Source organism: Branchiostoma floridae, chromosome 5, assembly GCF_000003815.2.
Source record: "Branchiostoma floridae strain S238N-H82 chromosome 5, Bfl_VNyyK, whole genome shotgun sequence".
Lineage (NCBI taxonomy): Eukaryota > Metazoa > Chordata > Leptocardii > Amphioxiformes > Branchiostomatidae > Branchiostoma > Branchiostoma floridae.
The window spans coordinates 195,335-220,445 of record NC_049983.1 but is presented as its reverse complement, the minus strand read 5'-3'; the positions used below and the strand labels follow the sequence as shown (position 1 = coordinate 220,445).

At 39.7% G+C, this 25,111-nt stretch overlaps 1 protein-coding gene across 1 annotated transcript in view; it reads left to right on the top strand.

Moving 5' to 3' along the window:
• Positions 1-25,111, top strand: part of LOC118415799 (voltage-dependent L-type calcium channel subunit alpha-1D-like) — a gene marked incomplete in the record, with an annotated part of 160,687 nt that overhangs the window by 77,685 nt on the left and 57,891 nt on the right. Inside the window, 14 exon segments of the mRNA XM_035820626.1 lie at positions 1-113; positions 1,198-1,403; positions 2,244-2,347; positions 3,478-3,593; positions 6,128-6,172; positions 8,585-8,635; positions 10,265-10,285; positions 16,127-16,220; positions 19,258-19,278; positions 20,552-20,712; positions 21,660-21,885; positions 22,623-22,833; positions 23,967-24,087; positions 24,689-24,887. Coding sequence (XP_035676519.1) covers positions 1-113; positions 1,198-1,403; positions 2,244-2,347; positions 3,478-3,593; positions 6,128-6,172; positions 8,585-8,635; positions 10,265-10,285; positions 16,127-16,220; positions 19,258-19,278; positions 20,552-20,712; positions 21,660-21,885; positions 22,623-22,833; positions 23,967-24,087; positions 24,689-24,887 — 1,689 coding nt within the window.

Sequence of the window (25,111 nt, the reverse complement as noted above, 5' to 3'; positions counted from 1 at the left end):
TCCGTTGTTGCACATCGCCCTGCTATGTTTGTTTGTAATCATCATCTACGCAATCATCGGCCTAGAACTCTTCTCAGGGAAACTGCACACAACATGCTTTGTCCCAGGCTCAGGTACTGTAACTTTGTTGTACTGATGTAAGTAGATGTGGGTACCAGATCAGTGTACGGGTACAAAACATTTTTTTCTTGTTGGACTGGTCCTTGAAAACTGGACCTGAAAAAAATCAGTGGACAGTCTGTTGGACCGATTTGAAAATTCACAAATTATACTGGCTGGCATTCACGTGTTTTGGGTCATACATGTCTCATCATGTGAAAATAACAAGAGCGAATTAGAGGAGAGTTGATAGTCATTTTGCCAAGTTTCCACAGTCAAACTTGGTCTAAAACAGAGGCAGTCAGTGTTGTTATCATTAAGATAGGATTTTAAAATGGCAATGAAAGTCGGGTAGAATCCACCAAACAGATTCCTTTGTTACGAAATGGACCATTGTTATGAGTATGATAAGTTCACAGATAATTAGGTCCATGTTCAGGTCCGGACCTGGACCTGATCCTCTGGACCTGAACCATACCTGTACCTGAATTTTGCGTACCAGTACCCACCCCTACATGTAGATGTAAGCATTAATGTTTTGTGTACAAGCAGACGTATAGATCCAGCTGAATTTAGGCTTTTTAATGCATTTTTTAAATATTTGGTATCTATCTCATAGTGCACCTTTTCAGCTCTTTGTCAATGAGTGGTGCATGCCAAAAGAAAACCTGCACCAATAGAGATATATGTAGAAATGAAGAAAGACTTTAACATACTGTGAATTCAAAAATGTTTGCGGTGGTTTTATGCTGGTGGTTTTCGCGTTGCAACTTTACCACGAACTTAAAACCACCAGGAACATTTTTTTCACGGCAGTAAGAGACTACTATGCATGGTGCTACCACGAACTTAAGACTAGGAAACAGTCTTTTCCCTGCTACCGCAAAATTAAATCCCGGTGAACTTAAATGCATTTACTGTAGTCTTCTTTGGTACACAACCCAAATTCTTCTGAACGTTTCAACAACTTGCCTGTCATCTTCTTCAGTGTATAAGACATCACTTCTCCTTGCCGCCTTGGGGGTCAACAGATGATGATGATGCTTTGTCAGTTGGAGATGAGTTTAAACTAACTGTAATGTTTCTGTTCTTTTCCAGACCAAATTTATTTCCATGATGGGCCCCCTCCCTGCCAACCCGAACCTGGATCCAGTGGCTATCACTGTCCAGCCAACGTGTCCGTATGTAGGGGGTACTGGGAGGGTCCGAACAGTGGTATCACCAACTTTGATAACTTTGGACTGGCAATGCTGACAGTCTTCCAGTGCATGACCATGGAGGGGTGGACAACTGTCTTGTACTGGGTAAGTACTATCACGTTGTTGTATTATTTATGGCCAGTAGGTAACCGGCTATCATGTGTGATTTAGTCAGGTTTGGTAACGGAAAGCGAAAATGGATAACAATAACAAGCAATTCAGCACTAAGGAAAGGAGAGTCTACTGTTATAGGAATTTTCAGCACCTTTGGCCAGCACTTCCTGTCGACCAAAAAAAGCTGTTTTCACCCAGGGTTTTTTTCAGTCTTGTAACCGGAAACACATAATTTTCTTTATTTGGCCTAATGCGAATATGTGTAAATACAATACAGAACTTTAATTCGAAAAATACGATCAAAAGAATTCTGTTCGCTTGCAATAGCGGGTGTGGAGTACGTTCTATTTAATCGATGGAAGCCTGTGTGATACAACTAAGAAGCCTGTGTCATACATATAGAATACACCGTGTTCTATCTTATTTAATATGTCATATCCACCTGAGAAAACCCCTGTTTTGATGCGAAATGCGCCAGAAGTTGAACAAATTTGGTGCCCTCGAACAAAAAGTGTTGCAACTGTAATGTTCCATCGTCCAAATCAGGTATTCAAACTTTCGATTGCGCCGCACTCTGCCCGCTCAAAACAGTTCGATTTATTCAAATGGAGCCTGTGTGATACGCCTTTCAAACCTGTGCGATACGGAAGTTATGGCCCAGTCCGGAACACCCGGAACACTTGTATCAAACATAATGGTGACCCAGGTATGACATTAAAGTTCCATAAGTCTCATGGGTACAGATGTAGCTGCCCAGGCGCCTTTTTTTATAATGTTGCAATGTAGCATTTGCAATTTCTCGGATATAAAAGAAGTTTGCATCTCCTCCAGGTAAATGATGCGGTCGGAAACGAATGGCCGTGGATCTACTTCATTACTCTCATCATCGTCGGCTCCTTCTTCGTGCTGAACTTAGTATTAGGTGTACTGAGTGGGTGAGTGAGGCGTCTCCAGACTACGCAAGTCTTCTTGTGGATGTAGTAGATTCTGGGTTCTAGCTAGTGCATTTTAGCGTAGTGGGCCAGTACGCTGTAATTTGTGACCACTACGCTGAAATAAGGGCCACTACGCTAATTTTTAACTAGTGTAGTGGTGCTTTGCTATCATTTGCTTGTTCAACAATGTCTCATCAATGTCTGAACAATGAGAAATGATGATATGCTCCTTCAAATTACATGTAACAGGGTGCCAAATTTTAACTCTAGTAGTCATTTTCAAAATCTCACAATGGAAGGGCCAAGACACACCAATCTCCTGATCGGTTGCTTCGATACAATGCCATCATCCCACTACGCTAAAATTAAGTCCTAGCTAGAACCATGAGATTATCTCTAAGGCCATTGTGGATTTGATTATATGGTTGACATCTGCGTGTTTATCAATTTTCGTCTGTTTCCCCAGAAAAAAAGTACAAAACAGCTGCAAAATGAGCAAATGTGGCATAATTTGCAACAACGAAAAATGGGAAAATAGTTACTTATGTTGTAGAATGCCAAGTCAATTCCATAGTCGAAGGAACAAGAAATTCAATGAAGAATCTCTTGTTTGGTATACCTTATTAGATGTTTAGTCCAACCCTCCTAACACTCAACTTTTGCACGAGTATATCAGTTTTGGGTTGCCTGGAGGATGTCATCCATATGTACTCAAACTGACATGGCCTATAAGACTCCAACAAAAGTTTGAACAGTATAATATACACCAGGTCATTTAGTTTCTTGCTTTCCACTCAGTATAGTCTCTGGTTCAAACAAAGAAAACAAACAGAAGCAGAAAATTGTTGTCTTGTATCTAAAAATTAGTGAATTTTTAGCATGTCAATGATTTTCAGTTGAAAAGTGGGGGTTATTTCAGAATGCATGTAACTCTTGTTATTTTCATTTTTGCAGTGAAAAAATTTGTTCTTTCACATTTTGCATTCACAGATTGATGAGCACAAAAATATGCCAAAGAATTATTTTAGTATTCATGTTTATGTCACAGAGCTATGCCCTTGATGCATATTGCAGTACTAGTATTGTGCATGTGTGGTACGTTGGTACGAGCTGTATTTCCCATCACCTAGAGAGTTTTCTAAGGAGAGAGAAAAGGCCAGGTCCAGGGGTGAGTTCCAAAAGCTTCGGGAGAAGCAACAGATGGAAGAAGACCTACACGGCTATTTGGAGTGGATCTACCACGCAGGTACCGCCGGTGTGCCGCTGTGTGACTGTCCCGCTGCGTGTGCGCTGTCCCGCCCGTGTCCTAGGAGTAGGGCTGTCGACCGCCGCCTCCACTGTGACGGCGTCACTAGCTTCGCTGTCGCGTCTCACACACGTTGTCTGTCGTCCGTCCTCTGTAATAATATATCACCCGTTCTTGTTGTCTTCTGTCCTCTCGTAGTGAGTTTTCCAAAGAGAGAGAAAAGATACAGTCCAGAGGGGAATTCCAAAAACTTAGAGAAAAACAGCAAATAGAAGAAGCCATGAAAGGATACCTGGAATGGATTACTACAGCAGGTATAATCGTATAAGATATTCAAATCACTTTAACATAATTATCTTTTACTCTGCTGATATGCAGTACCTCTTTTGGTTGCTTAGCCGTGTGCTCCTTTTGATTCTTATTATGATTCTGCTGGATTGAAAAAAAATTGATTTTCTTTGCCATTATTCTGGACTTTTCAGTGAGATCTTAGTGTTCCCTCTGTTTAGCTTGCAGACTTTTTGTTGCTTGCCGTAACTCCGAGTGTCCATATGTGCTTGTTTTTAAAAACTTACACTTGCTCCGTACTACGTACATAAGGAACAATATTCCCATTCACTGCTCAGATGGCACGTTCCCCAGCCGCTCCATTGCTTAATGGTGTTCTAAATATAGACTTCAGACTTGAAGCCGCTCAAATGAACTCAAACTCAAAACGCTTCCTACACTTCAAGGTGTAAGCTTTGAGTAGATTGTGACAAAGGCATGACAGAGTACCTGATTTTCCTGGTATCGGTAGACTTCCTCAGACTTCTGAAATAATCAGTTTTCGAACTGTCGCCTAAATATAGTTCAGCCTCAAAGCAGATCAAAAGAATTACAAACGCTGCATAAACTGTAGACTGAGTAAGCTTTGATGAGAAAGTGAGAAAGAAGGAATCTGACGTGATCATTTAATTCTATGAACAGGCAGACTTCCAGACTCCTATAATTCTCAGCTCAATTGTTGAACTCTAAACTAAACATAGACATCAGCCTTAAAGCAGTTGGAAAGAATCATAAATGCAACATAAACTATGGAGTAAAGTTTGATTACTAATAGACATCTGAAAAAGGCATCTGATTCGACCATTTCCACATCTTGGCAGATGTCCACAATGTGCAGCAGCCACTGTAGGCCTTTTGTTACGCAGATATAATTAAGATATTTCTTTAGCAGGCGAGGCGTATCACAGCTCAACTAAATATAGCTGTGTCTGACATGCATGGGAAAGGGGCTAGCTGGGGGACAGGATTGACGACTTTGAAGTGTTTTTATTTCATTTTGTTAGACAGCTAGTATCTGCAGGACTTCTCACTTGTTGTGGAGTTGGGCCGTGGGGTCGGAAATCAAAGTTCTTTTTACACAACCAATGCCTAGTTTATAACTACAATGTAGTCGTCATTTCGATGACTGTCTGACACCTTCCTCAATGCATATTTGACTGGTATTACTAAATTTTGCTGCAGCTATATAGGTTTCGCTTTGATTGGGAAGATAGCATGTAGTCACCAAAACAATAGGTAACTAGTAGATATAGATACTTGGTTAGGTGCAAATAAATTTGATTTCCAGCGATCTACTGACCCGACTACAATTCACCCCCTCTACTCAACCGAGATATGCTAGCTTTATAAAGTAAAATTGAGGAAACCAAACCCACTCTTCAACACTTCTATCTACATACTAAATACCCACTATGTTAAGTACAGGTCACAACAAAAGAATAGTTGACAGATACATGAAATATATGCAGTGTCAACCAACACAAGAACCATTTTCTACTAAGTGATTTTGACTTCTTCTCCCTTCTTTGTGATACTGAAAATGTAGGAAGTCTTAGAGATATCTTTTACAATCAAAGTTTGGCTAAATTCATTACGAATCTGAATTTGTCTGTGTTACTTTTTGTATGTGTATAAAGTAAGGAAACAGTCTATAAAGTTCAATGTTTACCTCAAAGTTCTGAGCAGTTGAGTCAGAATATTGTTTCCACAACACATTGTGTTTTGCTCGGCAATGTTTTGCTCTGCAGTGTTTTGTTTGTCTTTTAGTTGTCCTATTCCTGTTGTCTTTGCTGCTGATAAAAAGTTGCATGTGATATTTTGTTGACGAGTTGCATTCGTTTGTGCTGATTTTGTGAAAGAGATCTGATTCAGAATACAATGAACTGTATATAGCCGGCAGATAACTGGTAAAGCTATCTCAAGATGCAGGTTATGTCATTAAGGATAACAGTATGATGACTTGCTTACAGCATATCAAAACATGTGACTGAAGTCAAGACATGACTTAAAATGCAACTTATGGACTCTGGGACAACCTTAGTAATTTTTTTGGACAATTGTGATCTATTAAGTAGTACATAATTTTAGTTTCTGTAGCTTTGCTGCCGTTCGTATCTCAGTGCATTTTTTGTATGATCAGCAAAATTTACTGCACTTTGTAGCGGAGGTGTCTTTAATGAATAGTTGAACTTGATTCTGTTCCACAGAGGATCTCGATGAGGGCCGAGGCCGGGAAGAAGAAAAATCGATGCGTGAGTACACGTCCATTTTTTCCTAACTGTAGCTGGTAAGAGGGGCATCGTGTGATGAGTCCCCTTGCGTATACAGGGTTGGACAAGTCCAATGGTCAACATGGAAAAATGGAGGCAATAAAAAGATTTCAATTGCGGGAAGTAAAAGATGTATAATATATAGAAGTGACATTTGAATTTTGGGCAAGTGAAAAATTGGTTTGGGCAAGTAATTGTTTTATGTGCTTGCCTGACAAGACAAGTGAATTTTTGAAAACTTCTTCAACCCTGGTATAGATACATGTACATTGTGTATACATTGTATATATTATGTACAATGTAAATAATACCTTTAAGTTAATGTTGCAACATTGCAGGCATGGACTAAACATTTTGCATTATTGTGATTAAGATTTTTCCAGATAACACTTTGTACACCTTACAGACTACATAACAATTGATTGTGAATTATCATGTCTGAATTCAGCACTGATAAATGTTATGCTTAGCTAAGGAGCGTGGGCCAAAAGGAATTTTTCCCACATCTCACAGAGGTCTTCAGGATGATAGCTTAATAGAGGAAAATTGATGCTATACCGCTACATGTAACTTACTGCATGACTTTTCAGAGCAGAGGAAAGTGACTTCACTTGTCCTGTATTGTCTAGGATCAATAATTAGTTTACAGTATTAGAGATTTGAGGTACAACACTTGTAAGGTACAGCACTAACTTAAAGGTACAGCGCACGTGTGGTCTGTAGTACATATAAGGTACATTACAGCACATGTGAGGCTACATGTGTGAGGTATAGCACACATGTGAGGTATAGCTCATGAGGTATAGCACACATGTGAGGTACAGCACATCTGATGTACAGCACACGTGAGGTACAGCACACATGTGAGATACAGCACACATGTGAGGCTACATGTGTGAGGTATAGCACACATGTGAGGTACAGCTCATGAGGTATAGCACACATGTGAGGTACAGCACAGGTGATGTACAGCACACGTGAGGTACAGCACACACGTGAGGTACAGCACACATGTGAGATACAGCACACATGTGAGGTACATGTACAGTACATGTGACGTACTATTTAGTATTGCAGACAAATATAACTTGTGCCTCCTGTATGCCATGCTGCACGTAAGTTTAAGTATGGAATGCCCCAAAGCATCCCAAGCACTTTGTCTTGGATGTGGTATCTAACACTGCATTTACTTAGTATGCTGTATTCTACTTACTATTACATAGAATTAAGTTAGTACTGAAAACCAACAAGTTAAGTTTAACTATACTGAAAACGCTAAGCTTCCCGTATTGTCAAACCGATATGTATGCCAGTAATAGTGAATGTGGCCCTGATAAATTGAAATGTCACTTTCTTTATGCAACTTTGATGCGTGTGTAATGATATGGTGATGGACAGTTTATTAATGCATGTGGCCATATCCGGCAGTCCCAGTGTTAATTAATAGGTACATGTGTCACTATGAATTGAGGATGCACAATGTTGTATGATGAAGCAGCCAAAGTGCATTATGAACACCCCCCTCCCCATGTCACCTTTGGTCCCAACCTTCAACGACAAAAGACATACCTCAAAAAAAGTATTGCTGTTTCCTATATCTTAGTATCATTTGAGTTTGGATCGGAGCTGGTCCTAGGGCCAACTCCGATCGGTGTCTCTCTTAGTAGAATTGCCGATTCTCCTAGGAGAGATCCCGATCGCAGTCTGTTTCCAATATCTTAGCATCATTTGAGTTTGGATCGGAGTTGGCCCTAGGAGAGACCCCGATCGCAATCTATACTAGTAGAATCGTCGATTCTCCTAGGAGAGACCCCGATCGGAGCTGGCCCTAGGACCAGCTCCGATCGAGATCTCTCCTAGGAGAATCGACGATTCTACTGGATCGACATCTCTCCTGTGACACCTCGGATGATACCAAGGATGTTTTTTAACCTCCTTGGTGATACCGACTACACCGTGTTATATTCTATATGATTGACAGTGTGTTCATTATGTATAGTTCCTACATGTATATGCAGTATGGTGGAAAGTTTAACTTAGTAGCAACATGATATTCTTTCGTCAATTGTCGAATCAAAAGTTATAAAGATCAAGGAATAAAAATTGCAGACAATCTTGAAGTTATGATTTAGTGTTGCCAATAAGAAAGAAGTAGAACAAATCTAGCACTACTCATAATTTTGAATATTGTTTGTTTACACTCCTCTTTTCTATATCTTTTTATTTGCGATAGTCAGAATGTAAGTTAGGTTAGGTTCTTTGAGTATCAATTCTTTTTGGTTGGATTGACTCAAGACTCTATCGCAGAGATGCATGGCTGAAGTATCTTTTCTTTGACCGACTTATTCATATCAGTTCCATGATGTTGTATTATGTTCTTTTGTTTCATTTCAGCCCACCATAAGCGCATTGCCAAGACCTTGCCATTCCTAAGAAAGGGAAAAGGTTTGTAAGCATATCTGGAATAGAGGAGACTATTATCAATCATAATAACTCCTCCCTGTCCAAGAGATGCTTACTAGACTCTTTGTTTGATGACTGGTATTATTAGGGACACTAACAGATGGACTGCATTGTACTACATGTAGCCTTTGTGTGTGCATGATGTCATCCATTATCTTTTTCATTTAGAAGTGTTAGTGAACACTTTCAAAACATTACAATTCTTCAGTATAATGCTCTTGCATGGCAAAGTTGTTTTTCTCTCGCGTTTAGAGGACGTATTGAGATCCAGGACTTGCATCCGCTCTTTGCATTTGCTGTAGAATTAACGATCTGTAAATTAATAACTTTTGAATTGCAGCCCAGCATGTGGAAGTGGTTGTAACACTTAATATATAGTTCACCTTTTTCTGCAGGATGATCACCTGACCCCTTGCAATTTTGCAATATTTTGAATAGTTTTCAATATTTTCAAAATATTACAATTTGAAATTCATCTATCCACTTGATATCCCTAAGTACCCTGCTTTTAAAAGCTACGGCTTTAGGTTACTCCGCAGATAAAAAAAGGTGAACTAGTGTTGTAAGCTAAAAACTAATACCACGTCCCAGAGTGCCAGCAGTTTTCCTAACTCACCTAATGACATTCGAATTGTTATATTTTATTCAAGACATTAATGGTAACATTTGGTTCCTTTGATATATCTCATTACTAAGCAGATGTGTGCATGTTTTCTTGCCGTCTTTGCGCTATCATGCCTCTTGTACTTATTTTATTACATACAAATTTCTTTACTCACATTAGTATAGATATGAAATGCTTAAAATGTATGTTGTTGACCTGCTTTTCCAAGGGCTTCTAATGTTTATATGTACCAGGATTTGTAATTCTTGCTCTGGCTGTTATGCTGGCTGGTATTGTTCACACCTCATTGCAAAAGCTACAAAAATCTGCATTAATTTTTCAATCTAACCAATGTAACGTCAACTCTCATGATTCCACCACAAACCCAAGACCCCTGCATTCAAACGGAAAAAGTGGTTTGAAAAAGTGTTTTTAAGGCCTTATCAAGTGTGTTTTAAACGCTAAGGTCTATTCTTAGATAACGTGTATGCATCAGGACTACTGAATTTGACAGTGCTATTACATTATTTTTAACGTTTCCCCATTTTTGTAATGTCCTTTGACCTCCAGGTAAGATAGAGAGCTTTTTCCAGACTCTTCTCTCTACAATGTACCTTTAACTACTGTATGGCCAACAAAATTCCAACTTTTCCAAAGGAACAGACTTTTCTTATTTGTTTTAAAAAGAGACCATCTGCATCGTTTAGTGTCCTTTTCCCTGTGGTTAGTCTTTCAAGCAGGTCTTAGGTGGAATTATGAGAGTTAACATTAAATTTAATTATCTTTGGTTAAAACATTATGAAGCATGTCTTGTCTTACTGAAACCTTGTTTTGACAATCCATATGTCGACTCTTGATCGCAATTACTGCTACATTTCTTCTGTTGTTCTTACTATGTCGGAATCCCTTTTAATTTTTCATCCTTCTGTGTTCTCTTCTGTGTGGACTTGCTCATTCATGACCTGACAACTCGCCACCCCTCCCCCATCCATGTGTTTGACATGCAGGAATAGCCCTCTTTCGTGGACGTACGTACCGCTTTCCCTATACTTCTTTTCTTTCTTTCTATCTTACTTTTCTCGCAAAGTTATGAAGTGTTACTTCCCGGGTCCGACTATTGACCGGAATTCACTGGAATACACTGGAATGCCTCAAGGGTGAAATGTACCAAAATGCAATATTCATTGAAGTGTCAGAATTAGGATTAATTTGAAATTTGAACCATACCTAGAATAATTCTTTGATCAGTGACTCATGAAAACATGTAACCCACCCAAACACACCTCCAAATTTTCAATAAATTTTTCAGAAAATCTTGATCGCAGAATGACATTGTCTCGCAAGATTACTCAAACTCTGCTTAACAAAATATTGTAGTCAGTGACAACTAACATTGCACAGAGCTGGAATTGCCCAGTATTTTATGATTTCTTGTACCCTGAGGCCCAGATATACATTGTTTTTATTGCCAAAATATAGCAACCTGCAATGTTTACTCATCAAAGCATACTGTATTTTGGTAGATCGTACCCTTTTCTGTGACAGTGTTAAGTAGTTGGACCTTTGCTACCTTCTTCCTTTTAGTTCAAACCATTGCTTTCCCCCTCTTGTATTTCAAGTCTCACATTCGATATCACTATTGATTACAACGTTGGATTATTTTCTATCACTGATAAGATTTTACTGAACAGGTATTCACAAGTTTGCTGTCCTCTCTTGTCAGTAGTTTCAATGACACTCAACCTTTAAGTTAGACCATTAAAAACTTAAGTTGAAAACAACATATTAAGCAACTTGTATACATATATATAGAGAGATTTATTTGTCAAAAGTTGCACCAATAGCGTCCACCATCTTTACACTGACTGTAGAAACTGTATTAGCCATACATGTACTTCTGTAGTATAAATGTTGCAACAGAATTCAAGTACCAAATGTTCACAGCAGGGCATTAGTTAAATCTTGTGTGTAATTTTACTGTAATTTTAATTTTTAAACTAACTGTAGAAACTGTATTAGTCATACATGTACTTCCGTAGTACAAAATTTGCATCAAAATTAAAGTAAGTACCAAATGTTCACAGAAGGGCATTGATTGAATTCTATATAAATTTACTGTATTTTGTCTGTGTGCAGCAACTAAAGCTTACTTTGTTTAACAATAATTAAGATAATGTAGCTTTTAGATGATTGCAATACTGATGATAACATGGGATTTCTGCAGTTGTTCTTTTCATTGCATCCATGGGAGGAAAAGTTGGTGAAGAAGGTTCGAAGAAGGCCGTAACTCCAGTTGTCGATGATAAAAAGTCAGACGGGAAAGCGTCAGCAGAAAAAATTTGTGGCTCAAACTCAAAGGGAAACCTTGAGAATTCTGGCGAAAGTGTAGAAAAGAAAGGTATACTCTTGTCTTGGAGGTGAAATAGAAGAGAAAGCGTCACTCTTAGTGAACTACATGAAAGATCACTCACATCTAAGTAATATGTAACAGCAACAAGATGAACAAGCACAGCCATTTTGTTATCTGGCAAATAAGTAGCATTAACGTAAAATGTAGATAGGATGGTAACAATGTAGGTACAGTACTGGGGAGGCACATTTTGTAACAACTGCTTTTATGGTGATGTGTAGAAAGAACATGCTGAGGTAAACTTGAAATTTCATCTGTGTAGGCAAGGAGGTTAAAAAAAAGACTAACCTCCTTGGTGTAGGTAAAAGTTCTTCTGAGTCAAAGCTGAACTATAGTTGATCCAACACAAAAGAATAGACTTAGCCAAGTTTTCCACTGTACATCTCCAGTTTTTGTCAATGAATTAGCAGTCCAATGCCTCTGTGACCTCATGCTAAGCAAATAGAACATGTGACAGACATCCCTCGACAGAGACAGCACTGGGGGAAAGGGTATCGGATGTAGCCATATCCGAGCAGGGATATTTGCGTATTTGTAACAAATGCTAGCGAATGCAAACGGATTCGAGTTGGATCCCTAAAATATCCGAAATTTGGATTTTTGGGATCCGGAATGAAAAGACTCAAACATATCCCAAAATGGGATTTTCCACGGATGCGAAGTCGTTTTTTTTAGGGATTTCTTTGAATACCTGGAATGATCGGATCGCAAAGAATCCCCAAACGGTATTTCCCTCGGATGCGAAGTCGTTTTTCAAAGGATTTCTTCGAATACCTGGAATGAACGGGTCCCAAAACGGCCTTTGCCGCGGATGCGAAGTCGTTTTTATAGGATTTCCCTCGTATATCTGGCATGGTCGGATCCTAAGAAACCGCAATGCGGCATTTGCCGCGGATGCGAAGTCGTTTTTTAGGGATTTCTTCGTATGATCAGATCATACAGAATCCAAAACGGGATTTTCTGCAGATACAAAGTCACTTTAATGAATTTTCCGCACATTTGACAAATCACAATATCATGTGTGCCCAATTACTTTCTCATAAAAGGCTTACACGATTTGAAATAGAAAAGAATGCACAGAATAATCTTATTCTAAACCAGTCCTGAGAAGAACTAAACGACGTAATGTCATCGAGGCCGAATCCTGTCTGCCACATGATATGTATACAGATACAATATTGCAACAAGAATGGGTTATACCAGGTATGTACAGAGAGTCCCTGTTATCTAATTATGTTAAGGGAAAGTTGAATCCTTTAACCGCCAATATCACATGACTTCTTATACTTCCAAATAGAATATAGGATCAAACGTGAATGCAATTTGACTTTTATGTAAAGCTGACATGGGAGTCTGTGGCTAATCTTGCTTCTACGAATATCTGTTTCTATTACAAATCAAAGTCTTCGCGATGTCCAACTCTAAGGAATTTCCACATCCGGCTACAGGATACAGATAGTGAATCCAGATTGTAAAGTACAACTAACATGACTTATAGTATCAGTATGTACAGCTTCTCGCAACAACACAAAGTCTCCTTTCTACTAGTGACAGTGCTTCGCTTCTTTTCAGGCTAGTTACGCCCTGATCCCTCCCAGCTCAATTCCTTCTGTGCCCTTCCTGTAGTCCAGTGTTCTCCCAGCTGTTGACACGGCCAGAGAATGTCGACCCGCCTTCTGAAAAAGAGAAAGAATAATCCCATCAAATTTTGAGATAGCTAAAGCATCCATGTTTGATGGATGCGTCCGTCAAAGTAATTAGGATGTATATGAAAAGAAATGGTGATTGGCTTGTTATACAACAGGAACAAATGCATCTGATTGTGCATTTGATTATCACCGTTACATTCCGCATTATCATACCAAAAAAGTCCCCCGGGAGGGCGCGGCAGAAACAGTCTAGCGTTGCATAATTAGTGACAAGGTGTGATCTGCTTCCCCGGCCGGACTTTGCATTGTGTACGAGACGTCGCATATAAACAAACACGTAAACACCGTTGGAACAGAATGTTCCTATGCGAATGAATACCAGGCTTGAGACAAACATATGTGTATACAAGTACTGTTTTGATGATGATTCAAATTTTTCCCAAATAAGTCAACAGTTACTCAGCAAGTATCATGCTTGTGACTTGTGTTTTGTAAGGCTCCGTTATGTCGTTTTCTGATAAGTTTCTGTTCAGCCCAAGCATACCAAAAGCGCTACTAACTACCAGCCAACAAGGAATGTAGTCACAAAGACGAATTCAAAGCGGGTATTGTTTGGAAACAATCATTGTATAAAACATACCTCGCCGTGATATCCGCAGGACAGTGATGTAAAATAGCTCCAGGACGCCGAACTACAAAACAGAGCTGGCTGTTTCAGTCCCTCGATCGCCGTCCCGTCCGTCGACTGCCACTTGAGTTTGGTCACCGCCTCAACATCACCCTACTACAGAAGTTCACACACGTGTGTACAAATCCATATCCCGAGTTCAACGTTTCAAAACTCAAAGTTTGAGGTACAAAAAGATTGCGGTCCTCACGGACAACGCTGACTATCTCCGCTTGATTTTTAAACTGACTGATGTGCAGTCTGATTGGTCAGAGAGACAACGATTGGATTACCCACAATACACCGCCCCAATGTACGGATGCAAAAAAATACAGAGTCGCATATTTAAGATATCCCAAGATTACCAACAATGCACTGCTCCAATGGAATCCCATCCACTGGAGCAATCCACTGGAGCAGTGCATTGTTGGTAATCTTGCCACGAATGCAGAAAAAAACCCATTTCGCATCCTTACGATTCCGAGTATCCTGGTATCTAGCGTAACGTGGATTGTCTCACTTGTATTAACGTTACAAACTGTGGTGTCCGAGGTACAAAAAGGGGGGAAAGATATGACCAATCTAAAAAATAAAATATATGCTCAAAAACAAGAGTGCTAGCCACGCATACATAAAAAGTAAGTATTCTTACGGAAGCTGTGTTAGCATCCGCCACGAAGTAAGTAAGCAAACGAATTCCGTGTTTGCATCCACCGCGAGTTTCGGATACCAACGAATGCGTTACGGATGTGTATCGGATCCGTGATTTTTGGTAATCTTTGGTATCCGTCAGCATCCGTCAGGATGTTGCAAATTCGTATCCTTGGTATTCGTCTGCATCTGAAGACTTTTCGCTGATAAACAAGAATCCTGACCACGTATTCTTTCGTTTGCGTTAAAACTAAGTATCCATACGAATACAATGTTTGAATCAGTTAGTGGCTTACAGATACTAACGAATCCGTGATTATAAGTAAGTATCCATACGAATGCAGTGTTAGCATCCGTCACGAAGTACTGAGTATACGGGTTCTGTGTTTGTATCCACCGATGAGAGTTATGATACCTACGAATGCGTTGCGGATGTAAGTGGGATCCGTCATTTTTTGGGATCCGTGATGGTTTTTGGGATCCGTCAGCATTTGTCAGCATTTGTCAGCATCCGTGAGGTGTTGCAAATTGGAATCCGTCAGCATCCGTCTACATATTCGGTCTTTTCGTCTAGTGCAGGGGGATAGACTCAACCACTTATGATCCACTGCCCACATGTTCTACCTGCTCAATGTGACGTCACTGAAGTAGGGGATTGCTCAACAATTGGAAAAGGCTGGAGTTTGCACAGCCAAAGTTTCGTGTTGGAAATTCAAACAGTTCAACAGTTCAACTTTTCTTTGATCTACATGTAGAGTACTGAGGTGAACTGTTATTTTTAATGCAGGTTACATGTAGATCTTGGTGGTAAGAGCTAATTTAGGCATTAGTTACTAGTTAAGCAGACTGGTGAAATGGTGATAGATAATAGACATAATATATATATGTAAAGTTTCTTTACTGTAGCAATGGTCACGATTATGTTACATTATGATAATTTATAATAGTTTTAACTCTTACTTGTGTAAGCACCTGGTGTGTTAATAACAGACTGACCTTTCTCCATGTTTAATACAAACTCACATTGAACGTCAACATGCTTATTACAACCGGGTGCCATAATACCGCTACCTCAAAAAAAGAACATTGTTAAAGAGGCCTTCTCAAGATTGTCTTGAGCACCTAAGTAGAAAAAAATATCTTAAGCGTGTAAACCAGATGTTTTATTGGCACACACATGTTTTTTTCTGATGTGATAGTATTACGGCATCTGGTGGAATAATGAGACTTGTGCTGACCTAAAAGAACTTTTTTTAGGTCAGCTACAGCCAATGTGATACAATCCTCGGTACGAACTAGAGGTACATCTGATTGTTTTATGCCAAAAAGCAGTTACTCATTGACAAGCAACCGGATATAATTTTAGAAACAATCAGACGTTTCAGACAACCATCTGGTTACTTTTGTCAGCGACACTGCTTTTTGGCATGTCTTATATTAGCTGGATTTCAAACATTCATTGACGTATCTTGATTGTTTTATTCTGCTACAGAAGAAAAAGCCAGCGATGCTGGCTCAGCTTCGGAAGAACTTGAAGCCGGCGAAGGCCCCATCGGTGCTGAGCCTTCCGGGTGGGCAAGGCACAAGTAAGTACAGTCAAACTTGTATAAGAGGACAACCTTGGGGACCTAGAGAATTTGGGCGTCTTAGACATGCGGTCTTCTTAATAAGGGAAGACAGACACGGATTTCAAACTAAAAGTATGGACATGAGTACTGTAAAACAGGAATCGTTTGATGGGATTCAATTTAGCAGTAGGAAGAAAATTTGAGTCCTCGCTGTGCTTTAAAGTTTGCGGTTGAGACAAGTAGTAGCTGTTACAGTACTATACTTTATGGCAAGAGACTGAACAAAAATGTGGTTGCAAAATTGCAGCCAAATGGTCATCACCACACAAGTACACCATTATGGACAGACATACCGTAAAACGGGAAATGTTTGCTGGGATTCAGGTTACCAGTAGGAAGAAAATTTGCGTCCTAGCTCCATTTTTAAGTCTTTGGTTGAAACAAGTGGTAGCTATACTACATGTATGTGGGTAAAAGACTAAACAAAAATGTGGTTGCAAAATTGCAGCAAAATGGTCACCACCACATGAAACCACTGCAAGCATTTCCACTTCTACAGTAATCTGCCCCACCTCACCGCAGATTGATAAACACTTTATCTGCAGGAAGTGCAGTAAGGTTAGGTTGATGGTGATGTGTAGTGACAGGGCACAAGATTGACTTTACATCATGAAATCCCTGCCACAAGCCCGGCTCTTATTTTCGGTTGGCTCTTAGCCAACGCTGGGCGGCCCGAAAGCTGTAGAGGTTATAACAATATTATTAACGTTTATAGAAATTCAGCTTGCAGAGTACTGACTGCAGTAATACCATAGGAATGAATGTATTTTGGTACACCCAAAAGCTGAGTTCTTTGGGGAAAAATTCCCCTAGTTGAGTGATTTCAAATTTTGACGATCCAAGGGTGCGGAATATCGACCGCTTATGATTGTAGCTTCCTGGAAGGAAGTCTAAATTCCAGGAATTGTGCTGAAATGTTGTTGACCTCAGGGTACATGAGTACTGACTGCAGAGGCATATGGCATGACTGCACTTACAGTCCATGTCTCTCAACGTCATAAATTCTGAGATTTTCTTGAAATTATGTCTACGAAACTGCAAAACTGCAAAGTTTCACATTTGGCCTGAGTGTTCCAAAGCTATATTCCTGTACAAAAAAAGGCAAAATTTCTAGAATTGTATGGAATTTTTTAAATGTTACTCCACAGAATAGGATTCTTTGAAAAGCGTGTATTGATTTTTCCTAGGATTCAAGCATTTTAGCACCTTGAGGGTGCAGACTATATTGACTTCCATTAAACATGTAACATTGTGTACACCAGTAAATGTGGACCCTGCGGCGTTAATGTGATAGTCTTAGGCATTTTGACAGTTGGATGATGTAGGCAATTGTGGTCCACTCGAACTATTAATTTTTTTTTCTCTTTATAAGGCCTGAATTGAGATCAATTGCAGTTTCATTTAATCGGGCCATCCCAACACATTGTGACATTTTGCCAAAACTTGCACTTAATTTTATTCATACTTGCTCATAATGTCACATACTTGCACAGTTTTTTTGCTGCAGTTATTTCTTGTCCATGACAATGTTTTTTAAATTATTATTATCAAGACAAAGAGTTGGAGGTGATGACATGTATCAATAAATGGTGATAGAGTTATAAAATACCCACTTTAATTTAAAAGGCTATAATAATTCTACTGCAACAGATGGCAGCTCGCTTTTATGATGTCCAGAATTGAGGGGTAAAGAATTGGCCTGGAGTCATTTATAAATTGCACCAGCTGCATTGATATATGATCCACGCATTGATGCATCGTTTGGTAAATTGTTATCAAATATAGATACAGGCAATATTGACTGTACGGGAAAGGGCCATCACTCAAAACATACGTGTTCAGGTCAATGGTCAGAAAAGTCACAAATCAAACATTCATTTTTGGGAAAATGTTCTGGATGGTCTACATATTATATAGCCTGGAATCCAGTCGTATTGTGCTTTGGTCGCTCCCCTGAGGTACGCTTCCTGCCAATACGACTGGCATTCGTTACTATTCGAACGATCGGCATTTGAATGTTCGCAGAGATTTTATGCGAGACTTCTGATTGGATGAATTATGGATGGTTCAAGTGCTCGTTCGAACAGCCGTTCCATTATCATCAAAATGACCACCCCGTCAGACGTTCATAATGCCTGAACTACCCAGCAAATCACCCGGAATTTCTTCACTAAAACGAGCAAACAAAGACCTTAGAGGCTTTTCTCAATGGAAAGGATGTTTGCATGGCGCTCTTGTTTGATTTATCAGATCGTTCCAATAGTCTCGAAGAAGATGGGTCGTTGATGATAATAGAACGCCTGTTCGAACGAGCGCTTGAACCAGCCAAACAGAAATCTCGCATAAAATCTCTGCGAATATTCAAATGCCAATCGTTCTAATGGTAACGAAGGCCAGACGTATCGGCAGGAAGCGTACCTCAGGGAAGCGACCAAAGCACAATACGGCTGGATTCCAGGCTACATATTATATGTCTCTCTTCAAACTGTTCCATAAATGTTTGCGAAATATCTGTACTTATTATCTTTTTATTAGGTTTTGTACAACACATCTTTAAGATATTTTCCTGCCATTTTGGTAGTACCTTATATTTTGGCCAGACTGAACTTAAGTATTCAAATTGTTTGCCAATTTGACAATGCCATTCGTTTAGGTGTAAGTTTTGTTTGATAACTATTTCCACCGATGTTTACTTTTTCTAAACATACATACATGCCACTGTTAATTAAACTAAACAATATGATTTCAAAATTGTTTATCATGAATTATTTGTGGTGTTACATTTTTATCAGCATTATATATGCGTTTGAAAATCAGCTAGCAGCAGTTACTATATACGAGTGTATATGGGAACAGCTGTTTTCATGTTACCTGCATTTATCATTTTATGCACCTTTATTCTGTTTTGTGCTTTGTTCATTTTTTTCTCCATATTTGCCTGAATGTTCCACCGTGGGTGCATGCTACTTGCTGTGTTTCTTTTTGGCTGAGATAGTGCTGGTCCGACGGGTTGTTTGTAAGTATGGCTCAGGAGGTGCCTCCTCTCCAAAATACAAAAGGTCATGTTGATTTGACTAAAGTATACAGGTGACATACGCAGCATGCATCAATTTTTGTACTTTTCAAAACACACACAACCTGTAAGTCATACAAAGCAGCTACAAACATGGTTTGTATTGCAAAAAGTATTGGAAAATGGATACGTGACAGTCGTAGGATGCCAATTTGATGGTCAATTCCAAAGTCAAAGAAGACGATCGAAAGAATAAAAACGAAGAATCTATTTTCGGTATACCCTTCTCTGTGTTTAGTCATTTGTTTATCTGACTGCTTAGATTTCATAACAAAGGCGCCTTTTTGTTGTAAAACTTTATTTGCAAACTCGCACCAGTTTGGGGGTTCCCAGAGGATGGTAACCATAAAGTCAAATCAACATGGCCTAAGATAAATGAGTGTGATCTCAAACTATATATCTGGCACAGTGTGTAGGATGCTGTCACACTTCATAGCTTTGCTTATTGAACCGGATGGCTGGTTATACAATTGCTGACTCTTACCGTGAATTTGCCTGGCGATTTTCGTTTGCCGCATTAAAATGCTGGCTGTTGCAGCATGCCTGCTTCCCTGTCCTCATAAATGTTTCTAACAAATGATGCTACTAGATGATTATGTTATGTATTAATCAGCATATAGTATTACCCTTGTACAAATCAACCATTTTTGTATCATCTCAGATTATTTGAAAAAATAATTTGTTAATCGCAGCCTTTTATTAAGTGACATTAACCTGACCAACTCCATGGTTTAGTAACCTCTCTCAAGGCTTCATTTTCCGACAACTTACCAACCTAATGAAGCTACCACAGTGTCAAATTTTAGCTTGTACATTAATGCCCTTCCGAAGCCCAGTCGCATATTTCGAACAATTGACGTACCATTGCAATTGCCGTGCCATCGTTGTACATTAGTGATGCCATAAGACCATCAAACAAGCTCTGACAGAGCCAACCACTACTGACAAAGATCTATGATAGCCTTTTGTTTAGCAAAACAGTTGAACTTTGCCGGACATGTTGGTGGCTGTCCCAAAGTTAGAGATTGTACGACGATCGCACAACATGTGACTACACCTAACTAACTTGATGAACTATCGCGGTGTCAGATTAGCTACACGAATTACAGACTGAGAATCTAATATAAGGTATAGGTAGATCATACCGTAGATGTATTTTGCTGTGCATTCAGACAATTAGGAATCACTTCCTGAATTTTATTCTCTGTTTCCCTAGACGACGCTGGAGGAGAACAAACAGGCTAATTCGGCGGCAACTCCGAGCAGCAGTGAAGACCACAGTGTTCTACTGGTTCGTGATTGTCATGGTGTTCCTCAACACCTGCACACTGGCCTCCGAGCACTACAGACAACCTCCCTGGCTGGAAGAAGTACAGAGTAAGTCATTGGTTTCATTGCCGCTCACCTAGTTGTCTTGTGTTTTACTGAAAATCTTTAAATGTTCGCCGCCAATTCTGGACCAAAATCCCTATCAGGCCAGTGGTTTTATGGGCACCTAATTGCAAAGGAGCTTGCAATCCTTCAGAGGAGATGTCAATCAAACTTTATAGCCAATGACATAAGCATGAAAGAGCCAATGGCATAATTATCTCACAGTGTGTGGAGTTCAAAGAAAAAGTGACAGGGTCTGTCCATGGTCCTGAAGTTAGAGTGATAGTAAGACTTGGCTGACGGCACCACATAATTTTTGCTTTGATTTATTTTTGGGCCAAGGAAATGTGCATTCTATTTGATAAGATATTCTACACATTGACAAGTTGATACCTAGTTTTTGGTCGTAATTAGTATGCAGATCTTAAGTTTTGTTGCGTGTGTATTGTAACCATGCTGAGCTTTTATGAACGGAATCCAGGAAGCGAAGAAAAGATTCATTCTTAGCTAAAGAACATTGAACATCAGTAAGGAAACTTAATATTATTTGTCAAGTTTGGAGAGCCTGAGAGCCATCATGAAGATTAAGAGTAGCTCATGAAGGGAGGAAAGCCATATTAAGTGCCTTTCCCAAGAGCACAAGACCAGTGACGTGGCAGGTTTAGAACTCAGGACCTCTTGGGTTTGAGCCCAATGTGCTGCCGATCACTCCATTGTTGAACGATGTTTTCTGCTGCAAGGACTGACTGTCCATTTCTTTCCTCTCTGTTTTTTTTCCCAAAAATCTCCAACTTGTTCTTTGTGTCCCTGTTCTCCCTGGAGATGGTGGTGAAGATGTATGCCCTGGATGGCAATAGCCCTAGCCCAATGCGCTGCCGATCACGCCATTGTTGGTTGATGTTTTATGTTGCAAAGACTGACTTTCCGTTTCTTCCCTCTATGTTTTTCCCCAGAAATCTCCAACTTGTTCTTTGTGTCCCTGTTCTCCCTGGAGATGGTGGTGAAGATGTATGCCCTGGGATGGCAAGCCTACCAGGTCTCCCTCTTCAACCGCTTCGACTGCTTCGTCGTGATCAGCAGTATCATCGAGATCATCCTGACGGAGACAGGGGTCATCCAGCCGCTCGGAGTCAGTGTGCTTCGGTGCGTCAGACTCCTCAGAGTCTTCAAAGTGACAAAGTAAGTACTGTCCTTATTACTGCTGGTAGCTTTCACAGGAGTGAATGTAAAATGCAACACAGTGTATTCCGAATCAACACAGGTCAAATCACAAAATCACGAAACCGACAAATGAAGAAAGAACACACACGTTTTAAAGCCAATATGCTCCAGAAGTCCAGAAAATGAGAAAATTAGGAGTCCTCAAACAAAAGATTGTTACAACATTGATTGCTGTGTCTAAGTCTAGTAATCAAAATTTTTGACAGAGGTGCACGTGGCACAAACAAAGTGCATTCAAATTGTTACAAAGAAAGCCCGTATAGTACAACTTTGAAACACATATGCTAGCTGAGAGTGCATTGTGCCTTTACTATCATGGCCAACTACTCCTTGTCACCCCTAATCTTAATTCTTGAAAAGTGTGTTTGGTTCTTGACATATATTTACATTCCTTAATTGCCTCATATGTGTTTCCTATCATCATGAAATTAAATCTGCTTAATTCAGCATATATTTATAAATTTTAAAATATCTTAACAGTCAGTATAGATTTTGAAAGGCAGCGGAAATCACAAAAACTGAAAACTTGTCAAATGAAAGAGCATATAGTATTATGTAAAAGTACCTTACAAATAGACATAATAAATTGAAGTTCCTGCCATAATGTTTTAAGTGCTCTGCATAAGAAAAAGATATATCTCAAAACAACATGCAAACCTTAAGCAAAAAGTTGATCTCTATTGTGTTTTTTCCAGATACTGGCGTGCGCTGAGCAACTTGGTCGCATCACTGCTAAACTCGATCCGCTCCATTGCCAGCCTGCTGCTTCTACTCTTTCTGTTCATTCTCATCTTTGCACTGCTGGGGATGCAGATCTTCGGAGGAAAATTCAACTTCGACGACACCCAGCAGAAAGATCGTAGTAACTTTGACACTTTCTGGCAATCCCTGCTGACTGTATTCCAGGTGAGAGTGGGATTCACACTTTTTCTGTTTAAGCTTAACGTTGCTGCTTTAAAAAAAGGTTAAGTGGTCGAACCTCAGACTAAGGTAAAGCATGACTCTTGTTAGTGCAATGGGGTTTAGCTATGGGTCATGTGTTAAGCAAAAACATGTCAGCTCACCTCCTCCACTTCTCGGTAGGAATGTTGGTTTCTATAAACTAGAACATGTAAATTCTGTGACCACTTGTATCTCGAAGACGAGACACATTTTTTACTAGAGCGTGCATTATATGAATATGAACGCCAATCCCTATTTAATACTTTACAAATAGACAATATCTGTAAGAAAATGTCAAAACAAGACTTGTTTAGGTACTTGATGTTATGCAAGGACGATCATGCTATCGACACAATATGTAAATATGTCTCCATGTGTTTCAAAAAGAGAGAAGAACATGTTAGATGCAGCCATTAGAGATTGTAACACATAGTGTCTTAGTTCCTTTTCCATTTAGACTAGTTCAAAATCTTTGTATAAGTCTAGTTTCTTTTTTCCTCTACATCCATAAGACCATATGTGGTCCCTTTGTACATTTAGCCCTCGGGCATGAATATGCAATAAAGATTATCATTAAAGATTATCATTATTATAAAGTTCATAGGTTTAAAACTTTAGGTTTCCCTCATACACAGGGCTGCAGGCTTTATGTCAACATCCAAAAAGTTGAATGCAATTCCTTACCACTTGTCCGAGCTATGGCCAACCCTAGCCAAGCATTGCTAGAATCAAACTCTGGCCAACAGATCCATGGAATTTGATCCAGTTGCTATGACAGTGTTTTTTGTTTGGTTTATACATGGTACACTGTTTTCATCTCTGTCTTTATATTGGTATTGGTACTTGACAAGTATACCCATTTAGACAAGTACGATGTATAACGCTCATCCTTATTTAGATTTGTACAAAGTTTCTTCTTCTTGTATTCCTTTTCAATGATATTGAACCCAAAATGTCTTTTTCTTTCTCCACAGATCCTCACAGGTGAGGACTGGAACGAAGTGATGTACACCGGTATCCAGTCGTACGGTGGGGTCTTCTTCTTGTATTCCTTTTCAATGATATTGAACCCAAAATGTCTTTTTCTTTCTCCACAGATCCTCACAGGTGAGGACTGGAACGAAGTGATGTACACCGGTATCCAGTCGTACGGTGGGGTCAGTAAAATTGGAATCCTGGCCTGCTTCTATTTCATCATCCTGTTCATCTGTGGCAACTGTATCCTTCTTTTGTTGTTCTCTCAACTCTACTATAAGATGCAGAGGGATAAATGATTAAAGAAAAATGCTATTGAAGTTACATATGTACTGAGTATGAAGTTCCTGTCAGTTAGCACAATTGAAATGTAAATTTTCCTCATAGATTATGCAAATCAAGTACTGATTTGCATAATATATGAGCATGATTTACATATTGTCTTTATCATAGTTGCCTACAAATGTCAGGAAAATTCATTCATTACTTCTGGGCTTTGACATCCCTTTTCAAATACTGCAACTGAATGAGGTGGTTCTTTAACGTGCGTCGGGTGTGGCTCTCCCCAATAATGGGACCTCAATTTAACATCCTATCCGAGGGCCGTCCCAAGCAGAAGCTAGGTACTCATTTTCACCACAATGAGGAAAGTCGTGTTCTATCATGCCTTTCTCAGGGACACAACATTGGTGACACAGCAGGTTTCGAACCTTGGACCTCATGGGCGTGAGAGCCCAAAGCGATGCCCATTGCGCCATGTGAGGTATTGGCAAACTCTTGCAGAATTGAGTGAGATTGTATCTGTCCTAGAGTGTGTTATGCTCCTTAACCCTTGTTCTGCCAGTCATCCTCCTGAATGTGTTCTTGGCCATCGCCGTGGACAACCTGGCCGATGCCGACGCCCTGACAGAGGCGGAGGAGGCGGCCGAGGCCGAGAAAGAGGCCAAGAAGGAGGAGGAACTGAAGGCGCTGTCCTCAGCCGAGGAGAAGCCTGCAGAAGGAAGCCCTAAGATGAACCACACAGGAGGTGGAAAACCAAAAGGGTAAGGCAAGGTGTTACTGCCGAAAGAAAAGAAGAAATGCCGATGAATCTTGTTACTGTATCATGAAGAAAAGCAATCTAGTTTCAAACAAGAAGAAAAAGCGCTGGGAACAATATAGACATGTTAAATGTGACAGGGAAGTTCCCCTGGCTCTTTTGAGTCAATGAGAATGATCATTTTTTTGTATCAAAGAAAGTGTTGACAGTATTTGTCCTTAGTGCTGA